The 11,193-nt window shown below is 51.9% G+C and overlaps 1 protein-coding gene across 1 annotated transcript; it reads right to left on the bottom strand.

Moving 5' to 3' along the window:
• Positions 1-462: 462 nt before the first annotated feature.
• LOC113994785 lies at positions 463-10,993 on the bottom strand (the record flags this gene model as incomplete). The annotated part of the gene is made up of 8 exons (XM_039378708.1): positions 10,900-10,993; positions 9,169-9,219; positions 7,825-7,908; positions 6,255-6,456; positions 5,957-6,072; positions 4,203-4,265; positions 1,747-1,986; positions 463-632 (listed from the first exon to the last, which is right to left on the bottom strand). Coding segments are annotated over exons 1-8 (999 nt in total), but the record flags the coding sequence as incomplete, so codon positions are not given.
• Between the last annotated feature and the right edge of the window lie 200 nt (positions 10,994-11,193).

The raw sequence follows: 11,193 nt of genomic DNA, 5'->3' as shown, positions 1-11,193 counted from the left end.
CGTCTCATGGATTATTATTTCCATTATTTCCATAATTTTCCGTGGTGGGAGCGGGAATTCCAGGGTGGGAATTCCAGGGTAGGAAAATTTCAGGGTGGAAATTCCAGGGTGGGAATTCCAGGGCGGGAATTCCACGACATAGAATCGATTATTGTTTCCATTATTTCCACAATTTTCCGTGGTGGGAGCGGGAATTCCAGGGCGGGAATTCCAGGGTGGGAAAACTTCAGGGTGGGAATTCCGGGGTGGGAATCCCAGGATGGGAATCCCAGAGTAGGAAAATTTCAGGGTGGGAATTCCAGGGTGGGAATTCCAGGGTGGGAAAACTTCAGGGTGGGAATTCTGGGGTGGGAATCCCAGAATGGGAATCCCGGAGTAGGAAAATTTCAGGGTGGGAATTCCAGGGCGGGGACCTTGGGGGGTGGGAAACGGGGAGTAAATCCCGGGAATGTTTTCCCGAACCTGCTCTTCCTCGGAGTTGACGACGACCAGGTGGGAGCCCAGGTCGGCACAGGCGTCCCGAGCCTCCTCCCAGCTCCAGGATTCCCAGGAAAAGGAGTAGCAGCTCTTCCCAAAAAGTTGCCACCCCGCCGAGCAGCGCCGGGAGCCCTCCAGGCTCCGGCACAGCAGCCCTGGAATGCCGGGAATTCCCAAAGCCAGCGGCCGGGAGTGAGAGAATGCAGGGGGAAAACAGGGGGAAGCAGGAGAAATTCCCAAAATTTGGGGGAGAATCAGGAGAAATTCCCAAAATCCAGGGGGGAAAATCAGGAGAAATTCCCAAAATCCAGGGGGGAGAATCAGGAGAAATTCCCAAAATCCAGGGGGGAAAATCAGGAGAAATTCCCAAAATCCAGGGGGGAAATCAGGAGAAATTCCTAAAAGCCAGGGGGGGAAAATCAGGAGAAATTCCCAAAATCCAGGGGGGAAAATCAGGAGAAATCCCCAAAATCCAGGGGGGGAAATCAGGAGAAATTCCCAAAATCCAGGGGGGGAAATCAGGAGAAATTCCCAAAATCCAGGGGGGAAAATCAGGAGAAATTCCAAAATCCAGGGGGTAAATCCAGGAGAAATCCCAAAAATCCCAGGGGGAAAATCCGGAGAAAGTCCCAAAATTTGGGGGAGAATCAGGGAGAAAATTCCCAAAATCCAGGGGGGAAAATCAGGAGAAATTCCCAAAATTTGGGGGAGAATCAGGAGAAATTCCCAAAATCCAGGGGGGAAAATCAGGAGAAATTCCCAAAATCCAGGGGGGAAAATCAGGAGAAATTCCCAAAATCCAGGGGGAAAAAAACAGGGGGGAAATCAGGAGAAATTCCCAAAATCCAGAGGGAAATCCCAATAAGAATGCCAAAGACTGGGAATGCCCCCCAAAAAACTCCCCCCTCCCCCCCCAGGGGGAAAATCCTGGAGAAACACCCCCAGAAACACCCCAACCCCGGGGGAAATCCCGGGAAAGCCCCAAAAGCAAGATAAAAAAATTCAGGGAAAAACATGGAGAAATTCCTGACTCCAGGGGAAAATCCCAGAGAAAATCACAAATCCAGGGGGAAAATCAGGAGAAATTCCCCAAATCCAGGGAAAAATCCCAGAGAACCCCCTGAATCTGGACAAAAGCCCCCCAAATCCAGGGAAACCCCTCCCCCCCCCAAAAAAAATCCAGGGAAAACCCTGGAGAAACCCCCAAATCCCAGGAAATGCCCAAATCCAGGGAAACCCCCCTAAATCCAGGGAAAAATCCCATAAAACCTCCCCAGTTTTCCCTGTTTTCGCCCCCCCCCCCCCCCCCCGGGAGTTTTGGGGAGGGAATTCCAGGCGGGAATCCTGGAGTTCCAGGCGGGAATGCCGGAGTTCCAGGCGGGAATGCCGGAGTTCCAGGTGGGAATTCCCGGGAATCACCTGTGACCTCCTGGAGCTCCTGGAAGTGCTGCTGGATCCACCCCCGGAGCCGCGTCTGCCGTCGCTGCGCCGCCGCCAGCTCCCGCAGCACTGGGACCAGTATGGACCAGTACGGACCAGTACGGACCAGTATGGACCAGTACGGACCAGTAACACCCACTGCCCTCCCAGGGACCTCTCAGGGACCTCCCAGTCCATCCCAGTCCATCCCAGTCCATCCCAGTCCATCCCAGTCTGCCGCCGCTGCGCTGCCGCCAGCTCCCGCAGCACTGGGACCAGTATGGACCAGTATGGACCAGTACGGACCAGTAACACCCACTGCCCTCCCAGGGACCTCCCAGGGACCTCCCAGTACAGCCCAGTCCATCCCAGTCCATCCCAGTCTGCTGTCGCTGCGCCGCCGCCAGCTCCCGCAGCACTGGGACCAGTATGGACCAGTACGGACCAGTACGGACCAGTAACACCCACTGCCCTCCCAGGGACCTCCCAGTCCATCCCAGTCCATCCCAGTGCTCCCAGTCCATCCCAGTCTGCCGCCGCTGCGCCGCCGCCAGCTCCCGCAGCACTGGGACCAGTATGGACCAGTACGGACCAGTATGGATCAGGATGGACCAGGATGGACCAGGATGGACCAGTAACACCCAGGGACCTCCCAGGGACCTCCCAGTCCATCCCAGTCCATCCCAGTCCATCCCAGTCTGCCGCCGCTGTGCCGCTGCCAGCTCCCGCAGCACTGGGACCAGTACGGACCAGGATGGACCAGGATGGACCAGGATGGACCAGTACGGACCAGTAACACCCACTGCCCTCCCAGGGACCTCCCAGTCCATCCCAGTCCATCCCAGTCCATCCCAGTCTGCTGTCGCTGCACCGCCGCCAGCTCCTGCAGCACTGGGACCAGTATGGACCAGTATGGACCGGTAACCCAGGGACCTCCCAGGGACCTCCCATTCCATCCCAGTCCATCCCAGTCCATCCCAGTCCATCCCAGTCTGCCGTCGCTGCGCCGCCGCCAGCTCCCGCAGCACTGGGACCAGGATGGACCAGTATGGACCAGGATGGACCAGGATGGACCAGGATGGACCAGTAACACCCACTGCCCTCCCAGGGACCTCCCAGTCCATCCCAGTCCATCCCAGTCCATCCCAGTCTGCCGCCGCTGCGCCGCCGCCAGCTCCCGCAGCACTGCGACCAGTATGAACCAGTATGGACCAGTAACCCAGGGACCTCCCAGGGACCTCCCAGGGACTTCCCAGTACAGCCCAGTGCCCTCCCAGTCCATCCCAGTCTGCTGCCACTGCGCCACTGCCAGCTCCCGGAACACTGGGAATAACGGTCCCAGTATGGACCAGTAACACCCAGGGACCTCTCAGTCCATCCCAGCGCCCTCCCAGTGCTCCCAGTGCTCCCAGTTCCCTCCCAGTATATCCCAGTTCCCTCCCAGTACATCCCAGTTCCCTCTCAGTGCTCCCAGTTCCCTCCCAGTATATCCCAGTTCCCTCCCAGTGCTCCCAGTTCCCTCCCAGCACATCCCACTTCCCTCCCAGCGCTCCCAGTTCCCTCCCAGTATATCCCAGTTCCCTCCCAGCGCTCCCAGTTCCCTCCCACTATATCCCAGTTCCCTCCCAGTCCATCCCAGTGCCCTCCCAGTGCTCCCAGTTCCCTCCCAGTTCCCAGCAGGCCGAGCAGCCCCCACCATTCCCTCCCCCTTTTCCCGATCCCAGAGCTTTTCCCCCCGGGATTTGTCCCTTTTCCATCCCTGGAACCTCAATCCCGGCTGGAAAAGCCCCCAGGCCCCTTTTCCGAGCCCGGAATTCCAGGATTTTCTGGGAACAGGGAATTTTCGGGGACATTTTCCCGCCAAATCCCCCCAAAACCATCCCAGAATTCCCCGATTCTCCGGCGACAATCCCGGATTTTCCCAAGCACAGCGGGTTTCTCCCGGATTTTCCGGTGGATTTCCGTCCTTCCCGTAACTTTCCCCGGGGAAAAGGGGGCGGATTTTCCCCCTTTTCCAATAAAATCCCAACGGGGAGAAATCCCAGAAAACCCCGAGGGGGGGGGGATTCCCTCCAATTCCCAACATTTTGGGGCGAATTCCTTCAGGATTTGGGACGAGCTGCCCCGTTCCCCTTGGAATTCCCGCCGGGATCCCGAACAGACGGAGCAGAATTGGGGGATTTGGGGAAGACAATTCCGGTTTTTCCCTTAATTTGCACCAAAAACCCGCCGGGAAATGGGCAAAATCTCCCCCCAAACGGGCGTTTCCCGAGGAATTCCCGGGGTCTGGGATGCCGAGGACTCACCGGATTCCTGGTTTTCCGAGCAGTTGGACCTCAGGAGCTGCAACTCCTCCCAAATCTCTCGGTCTGGAGGGAAAAGGAAGGAAAAGGCCCCAGGGGGATCCCCAGGAATTCCCGGAATTTGTCCCATTTTGGGGCCAAACGGGGAATTCCGGGGGGGGATTTTCGAGGGGGGAATTCCAGGGGGGGGGAATTTCCTCTGGGATTGAATCCTGCAGGGAAGGGGGGGTGGGAAACCCGGAAATTCCCATTTTATGGGTGGAATTAAAGCCTGAAATTCCATCTGGAGCTGGGATGAAACCTCAGCATTCCCGTTTTTAGCCGGAAATAACCCAAAAATTCCCATTCCAGGATGGAATTCACCCGAAAATTCCCATCCCAAGGTAGAATTAAACCTTAAAATCCCCATTTTGAGCTGGAATCAATCCTGAAATTCCCATTTTATGGGTGGAATTAAAGCCTGAAATTCCCATTTGGAGCTGGGATGAAACCTCAGCATTCCCATTTTTAGCTGGAAATAACCCAAAAATTCCCATTCCAGGATGGAATTCACCCGAAAATTCCCATCCCAAGGTAGAATTAAACCTTAAAATCCCCATTTTAAAGGTGGAATTAACCCTAAAATCCCGTTTTAATCTGGAATTAACTCGAAAATCCCATTTGGAGCTGAAATCAACCCTCAAATTCCCGTTTTAATCTGGAATTGTCCCTAAAATTCCCATTTCAGTGTGGAATTAACCCTAAAATTCCCATGTTGAGCTGGAATTCACCCTGAAATTCCCATTCCAAGATGGAATTAACCCCGAAATTCAGACACTGGGGTGGAATTAATCCCAAAATTCCCACTTTGAGCTGGAATCAAGCCTAAAATTCCCATTTCTGTGTGGAATTAACCTTAAAATTCCCATTTTGAGCTGGAATTCACCCTAAGATTCCCATTTCACTGTGGAATTCACTCTAAAATCCCATTTGGGGCTGGAATTAACCCTACAATTCCCATTCCAGTGTGGAATTGTCCCTAAAATTCCCATTCCAGTGTGGAATCAACCCTAAAATTCCCACTTTGAGCTGGAATTAACCCTAAAATTCCTATTTTAAAGTTGGAATTAACCCTAAAATTCCAATTTTTAACTGGAATTAACCCCAAAATTCCCATTCCAGTGTGGAATCAACCCTCAAATTCCAACTTTGAACTGGAATTAACCCTAAAATTCCTATTTCCGTGTGGAATTAACCCCCAAAATTCCTATTTCCATTTGGAATTAACCCTAAAATCCCCATTCCAGTGTGGAATTAACCCTAAAATTCCCATGTTGAGCTGGAATTCACCCTAAAATTCCCATTCCAGAGTGGAATTAACCCTCAAATTCCCCCTTTGAGCTGGAACCAACCCTGGAATCCCCACTTGGAGCCGGAATTAACCCTCAAATTCCCATTCCAGTGTGGAATTAACCCTCAAATTCCCATTCCAGTGTGGAATTAACCCTCAAATTCCCATTCCAGTGTGGAATTAACCCTAAAATTCCCCTTTGGAGCTGGAATTACCCCCCCAATTCCCAGGTTAGAGGCAGAACCCGCCCGTCTTTGGGGCCCTTTCTCCCCCATTCCCGGTCCTGCTCCCGTTCCCACCCCATTCCGGTTTTTCCTGCCCCATCCCGTTTTTTCCAGCCCCATCCCGGTTTTTCCAGCCCCATCCCGGTTTTTCCTGCCCCATCCCGGTTTTTCCCGCCCCATCCCGGTTTTCCAGCCCCACTCACGTTTTTGCAGGCCCAGGGTGAGGAGCAGGGCCCAGCCCAGGAGGCTCAGCCCCAGCAGGACGGACAGAGCGGCCCCGGCACAGAGCCTGGTCCCGATCCTGATCCCGATCCCATTCCTGCCCCATCCCGGTTTTTCCTGCCCCATCCCGGTTTTTCCCGCCCCATCCCGGTTTTCCAGCCCCACTCACGCTTTGCCAGGCCCAGGGTGAGGAGCAGGGCCCAGCCCAGGAGGCTCAGCCCCAGCAGGACGGACACGGACACGGACACGGACAGAGCGGCCCCGGCGCGGCCCCGGCACAGAGCCCGGCCCCGATCCCGATCCCGATCCCGATCCCGATCCCGATCCTGATCCCGGTCCCGATCCCGGTCCCGATCCCGATCCCAGTCCCGGCCTTGGGGCTCCGGCTCCAGCTCGGCTTTCCCGGGAAAAGCGGCTCCGGCTCCGATGGAGGGGGAGGGTCCGGCCCGGGAAGGGTTTGGAGACCCCGCCAGGGTGTAAACTGGGGAGGGAAACCGGGATTAGGGGGCAAAGCCTGGGCTGGGGGGATAATCCTGGTCCTAATCCTGGTCCTGGGGGTCTGAGCCTGATCCTAATCCTGGTCCTGGGGGCTAATCCTGGTCCTGGGGGGCTAATCCTGGTCCTGGGGGGATAATCCTGGTCCTAATCCTGGTCCTGGGGGCTAATCCTGGTCCTAATCCTGGTCCTGGGGGATAATCCTGGTCCTAATCCTGGTCCTGGGGGTCTGAGCCTGAGCCTGGGGGTCTAATCCTGATCCCAATCCTGGTCCTGGGGGTCTAATCCTGGTCCTAATCCTGGTCCTGGGGGTCTGAGCCTGATCCTAATCCTGGTCCTGGGGGGCTAATCCTGGTCCTGGGGGGTTAATCCTGGTCCTGGGGGTCTAATCCTGATCCCAATCCTGGTCCTGGGGGTCTAATCCTGATCCTAATCCTGAGCCATGGGGTCTAATCCTGGTCCTGGGGGGCTAATCCTGGTCCTGAGGGTCTGAGCCTGAGCCTAATCCTGGTCCTGGGGGTCTGAGCCTGATCCCAATCCTGGTCCATGGGGTCTAATCCTGGTCCATGGGGTCTAATCCTGGTCCATGGGGTCTAATCCTGGTCCATGGGGTCTAATCTTGATGCTGGGGGTCTAATCCTGGTCCTAATCCTGGTCCACGGGGTCTGATCCTGAGCCTAATCCTGGTCCATGGGGTCTAATCCTGATCCTAATCCTGGTCCACGGGGTCTAATCCTGATCCTAATCCTGGTCCATGGGGTCTAATCCTGAGCCTAATCCTGAGCCGTGGGGTCTAATCCTGAGCCTAATCCTGAGCCGTGGGGTCTAATCCGGGTCCTGGGGGGCTAATCCTGGTCCTAATTCTGGTCCTGGGGGGCTAATCCTGGTCCTGGGGGTCTGAGCCTGATCCCAATCCTGGTCCTGGGGGCTAATCCTGAGCCTGGGGGTCTAATTCTGATCCTAATTCTGAGCCATGGGGTCTAACCCTGGTCCACCAGGAATTAAATCCTAAAATTCCCATTTAAAGAAGGAATTAACCCCCAAAATTCCCATTTTGTCATGGAATTAACCCCGAAATTCCCATTCCAAGATGGAATTAACCCCCAAAATTCCTATTCCAAGGTGGAATTAACCCCCAAAATTCCCATCCCAAGATGGAATTAACCCTAAAATTCTGACACTGAGGTGGAATTAACCCCAAAATTCCCATTCCAAGGTGGAATTAACCCCAAAATTCCCATTCCAAGGTGGAATTAACCCCAAAATTCCCATTCCAAGGTGGAATTGTCCCCAAAATTCCCATTCCAGGGTGGAATTGTCCCCCAAATTCCCGTTTTCCCGGGGGGGGCCTCACCTGTCCCGGGTTTGCTCCGAGGTTCCCGCTCCGACTCCGCCAGGGACACGTCGTCGTAATCGTCCTCAAAACTGTCCGGGGATGCTCAAAAACGGGGGGAAAACGGGAAAATCAGGATTTGGGATCGATTTGATCCCCTCGACCTCCCGGTCCCGCGATTCCAAGGAAGTTTGAGGCTCTCGGGGCTCGGATTTGAGCCTGGAAAGCCTCAAAAACTGGAATTTTCCTTTTCCCTTCGGGGATTCCCGGGAGGTTTTCCCAAATATTTCTCCCCTTATATTGATTTTATCCATTTTTATCCCCTTGTTTTCAAATCCCACAAATCCCTTCGGAGATTCCTGGGAGGTTTTCCCAAATATTTCTCCCCATATATTGATTTTATCCATTTTTATCCCCTTGTTTTCAAATCTCTTCGGGGATTCCCGGGAGGTTTTCCCAAATATTTCTCCCTTTATATTGATTTTCTCCGTTTTTATCCCCTTATCCTCAAATCCCACAAATCCCTAATTCATACAGAATATGAATTATTCATATATAAATTCATATATTATATTAATATATAATGTATTTGCATAGATATTTTATTATAAATAATATCAAATATATCAAATATATCAATATTTATTTATTCATAATAATTAGCAATAATTTATATAAAACATGTAACTTTATCTAAGGCATAATTTGTAATTATTTCTCTCGTGTAATATAAATACTTCCATAAATGTGATATAAATACTGTTATAAAAATATAACCGAAGTATAAATAAATCAGAATCTATTTTTAAATTTTAAAATATTATTTTATATTAAGATAAATTTTTAAAAATATGTAATTTTATATTCAGGTCACGTATAAAATAGAAAACATAAATTATTAAATAATAAATATTAAAATAGAAACACAAACATAAATATAGTAAATGCCACCTGTATTTTATAATAAATTTTTATTGGTTTATAGATTTTTATATTAAAATTCCTTTTATTACAATATTTTATTATAATATTTCTATGAAGTCTATTCTATTATAGATAAAATTATAATAAAATGTCTTTGTTTTACAAGAAAATTCCCTTTGATGCTCTCTGGGGTTGGATTTGAGCCTGGAAAGGTGAAAATCCCATTTCCAGGAGCCAGAAATTCACATTTCTGGGAATTTCCGGGATATTTGGGGGAATTCTTTGCTCGGTTTTGACCCAAAAAAAGCCAAATTTGGGAGCAAAAACTTCCCCGTTTGGAGCCAAAATTGAGGCGGGATCGACCCCGGGGAGGCACCTCTGGGAATTCTGCTTCCCACCCCCCTGAAAAACCCGGGAAAAGGGGGAAAAACAGGGATTTACCTGGTCTGAAGTTGCCCACCGGGGACATTTTCCCGGTGGAGGAGTAAATTCCTGCCAAAAAAAAACAGGGAAAAAGAAACAAATTTGGGAAAAACTCAGAGAAAAACCCCAAATCCAGGGAAAAAAATCCAGGAAAAAACCCAAATCCAGGGGAAAAAATCCAGGAAAAAACCCAAATCCAGGGGAAAAAAAATCAAGGAAAAAACCAAATCCAGGGGAAAAATCCAGGGAAAAACCCAAAACCAGGGGAAAAAGCCAGGGAAAAACCCAAATCCAGGGAAAAAAAAATCCAGGGAAAAACCCAAATCCAGGGGGAAAAATCCAGGGAAAAACCCAAATCCAGGGGAAAAAGCCAAAGAAATCCAAGGGAAATCCCAGAGAAACCCCCAAGTCCAGGGAAAAAAATCCCAGAAGAAAACCCAAATCCAGGGAAAACTGCCCTAAATCCAGGTAAAAATGCCAAAGAAACCCCAAAATCCAGGGAAAAACCTGGATAATCCCGGTAAAAATCCCAAATGCAGGTGAAAAGCTGGAGGAACCCCCAAATCCAGGGAAAAAAAACCCTAAATCCAGGGAAAAAAATCCCAGAGAAACCCCCAAATCCAGGGAAAAAATCGGAGAAAACCCCAAATCCAGCGAGAAACCCCCAAATCCAGGGGAAAATCTTGGAGAATCCCCAAATCCAGGGAAAACCCCCCTAAATCCAGGTAAAAATCCCAGAGGAACCCCAAACCCAGCGGGGAGAACCCCCAAATCCAAGGAAAAATCCCTGGGAAACCTCTAAATCCAGGGAAACCCCCGAAATCCAGGTAAAACTCCCAGAGAAACCCCAAATCCAGGGGGATAAAAACCCCGAATTAAAGGAAAAATCCCGGAGAAACCCCCAAATTCAAGGAAAAATCCCCGAGAAACCCCCAAATCCAGGGGAAAAAAACCCAAAGCCAGGTAAAAATCCCCGAGAAACCCCAAATCCAGGGACAAAACCCCCAAATCCAGGTAAAAATCAAGGGCAAACCCCCAAATCTGGGGTAAAAAACCCCTAAACTCAGCTAAAAATCCCAGAGGAACCCCCAAATCCAGGGACAAAAACCCCAAATCCAAGGAAAAATCCCAGAGAAACCCCCAAATCCAGGGGAAAACCCAGAGAAACCCCCAAATCCAGGGGGAAAAAACCCAAACCCAGGTAAAAATCTCGTGAAAAGCCCCAAATCCAGGGACAAAAACCCCAAATCCAGGTAAAAATCAAGGGTAAACCCCCAAATCTGGGGTAAAAAACCCCTAAACTCAGGTAAAAATCCCAGAGAAACCCCCAAATCCAGGGACAAAAACCCCAAATCCAAGGAAAAATCCCAGAGAAACCCCCAAATCCAGGGGAAAAAAACCCAAAGCCGGGTAAAAATCCCAGCGAAACCCCCAAATCCAGGGGAAAACCCAGAGAAACCCCCAAATCCAGGGGGAAAAAACCCAAACCCAGGTCAAAATCTCGGGAAAAGCCCTAAATCCAGGGGAAAATCCGGAGAAACCCCAAAATCCAGGGCCCCCCAAAAGAGTTTGGCCCTTGGGACACTGACGGCGCCCTTCCCGCGCCTTCCGGTGCCGCCGACCCCAAAAGCCACGGAGAGGACACGGAGAAGACACGGAAAGGACACGGAAAGGACACGGAAAGGACACGGAGAAGCCCCAGGAAGGCCCTGGGAAGGCCCCGGGAAAAGGGGGATCCCCCAAACTCACCGGGTTGCCTGGTCAGGCGTTTGGGGGGCGCGGGGGGGCCCAACCAGTTGCCGTAGGTCTCCTGCTGGGCCATGGTTTGCCGGAGCCCCCGGCACGCCCCCGGCACACCCTCGGCCCCAAATTCCCTCCCCCGGCCCCAAATTCCCTCCCCCGGCCCCAAATCCCCTCCCCCCTCCCCCCCCCGGGCCCCGATTTAGCCGCCCCAAGGTTTCGGTTCCTCCTCGGCGCCGCGCCGGCGCTGACGCGCGACTGGGAGGGGAGAGGGGGGAGCGCCAGAGGTTGGGGGGCCGAGAT

The sequence above is a fragment of the Pipra filicauda genome, unplaced genomic scaffold (assembly GCF_003945595.2).
Source record: "Pipra filicauda isolate LSUMZ 115617 unplaced genomic scaffold, ASM394559v2 scaffold1447_size23513_pilon, whole genome shotgun sequence".
Lineage (NCBI taxonomy): Eukaryota > Metazoa > Chordata > Aves > Passeriformes > Pipridae > Pipra > Pipra filicauda.
The sequence above is the reverse complement of the archived record's forward strand: the minus strand, read 5'-3'. Positions and strand labels throughout refer to the sequence as shown.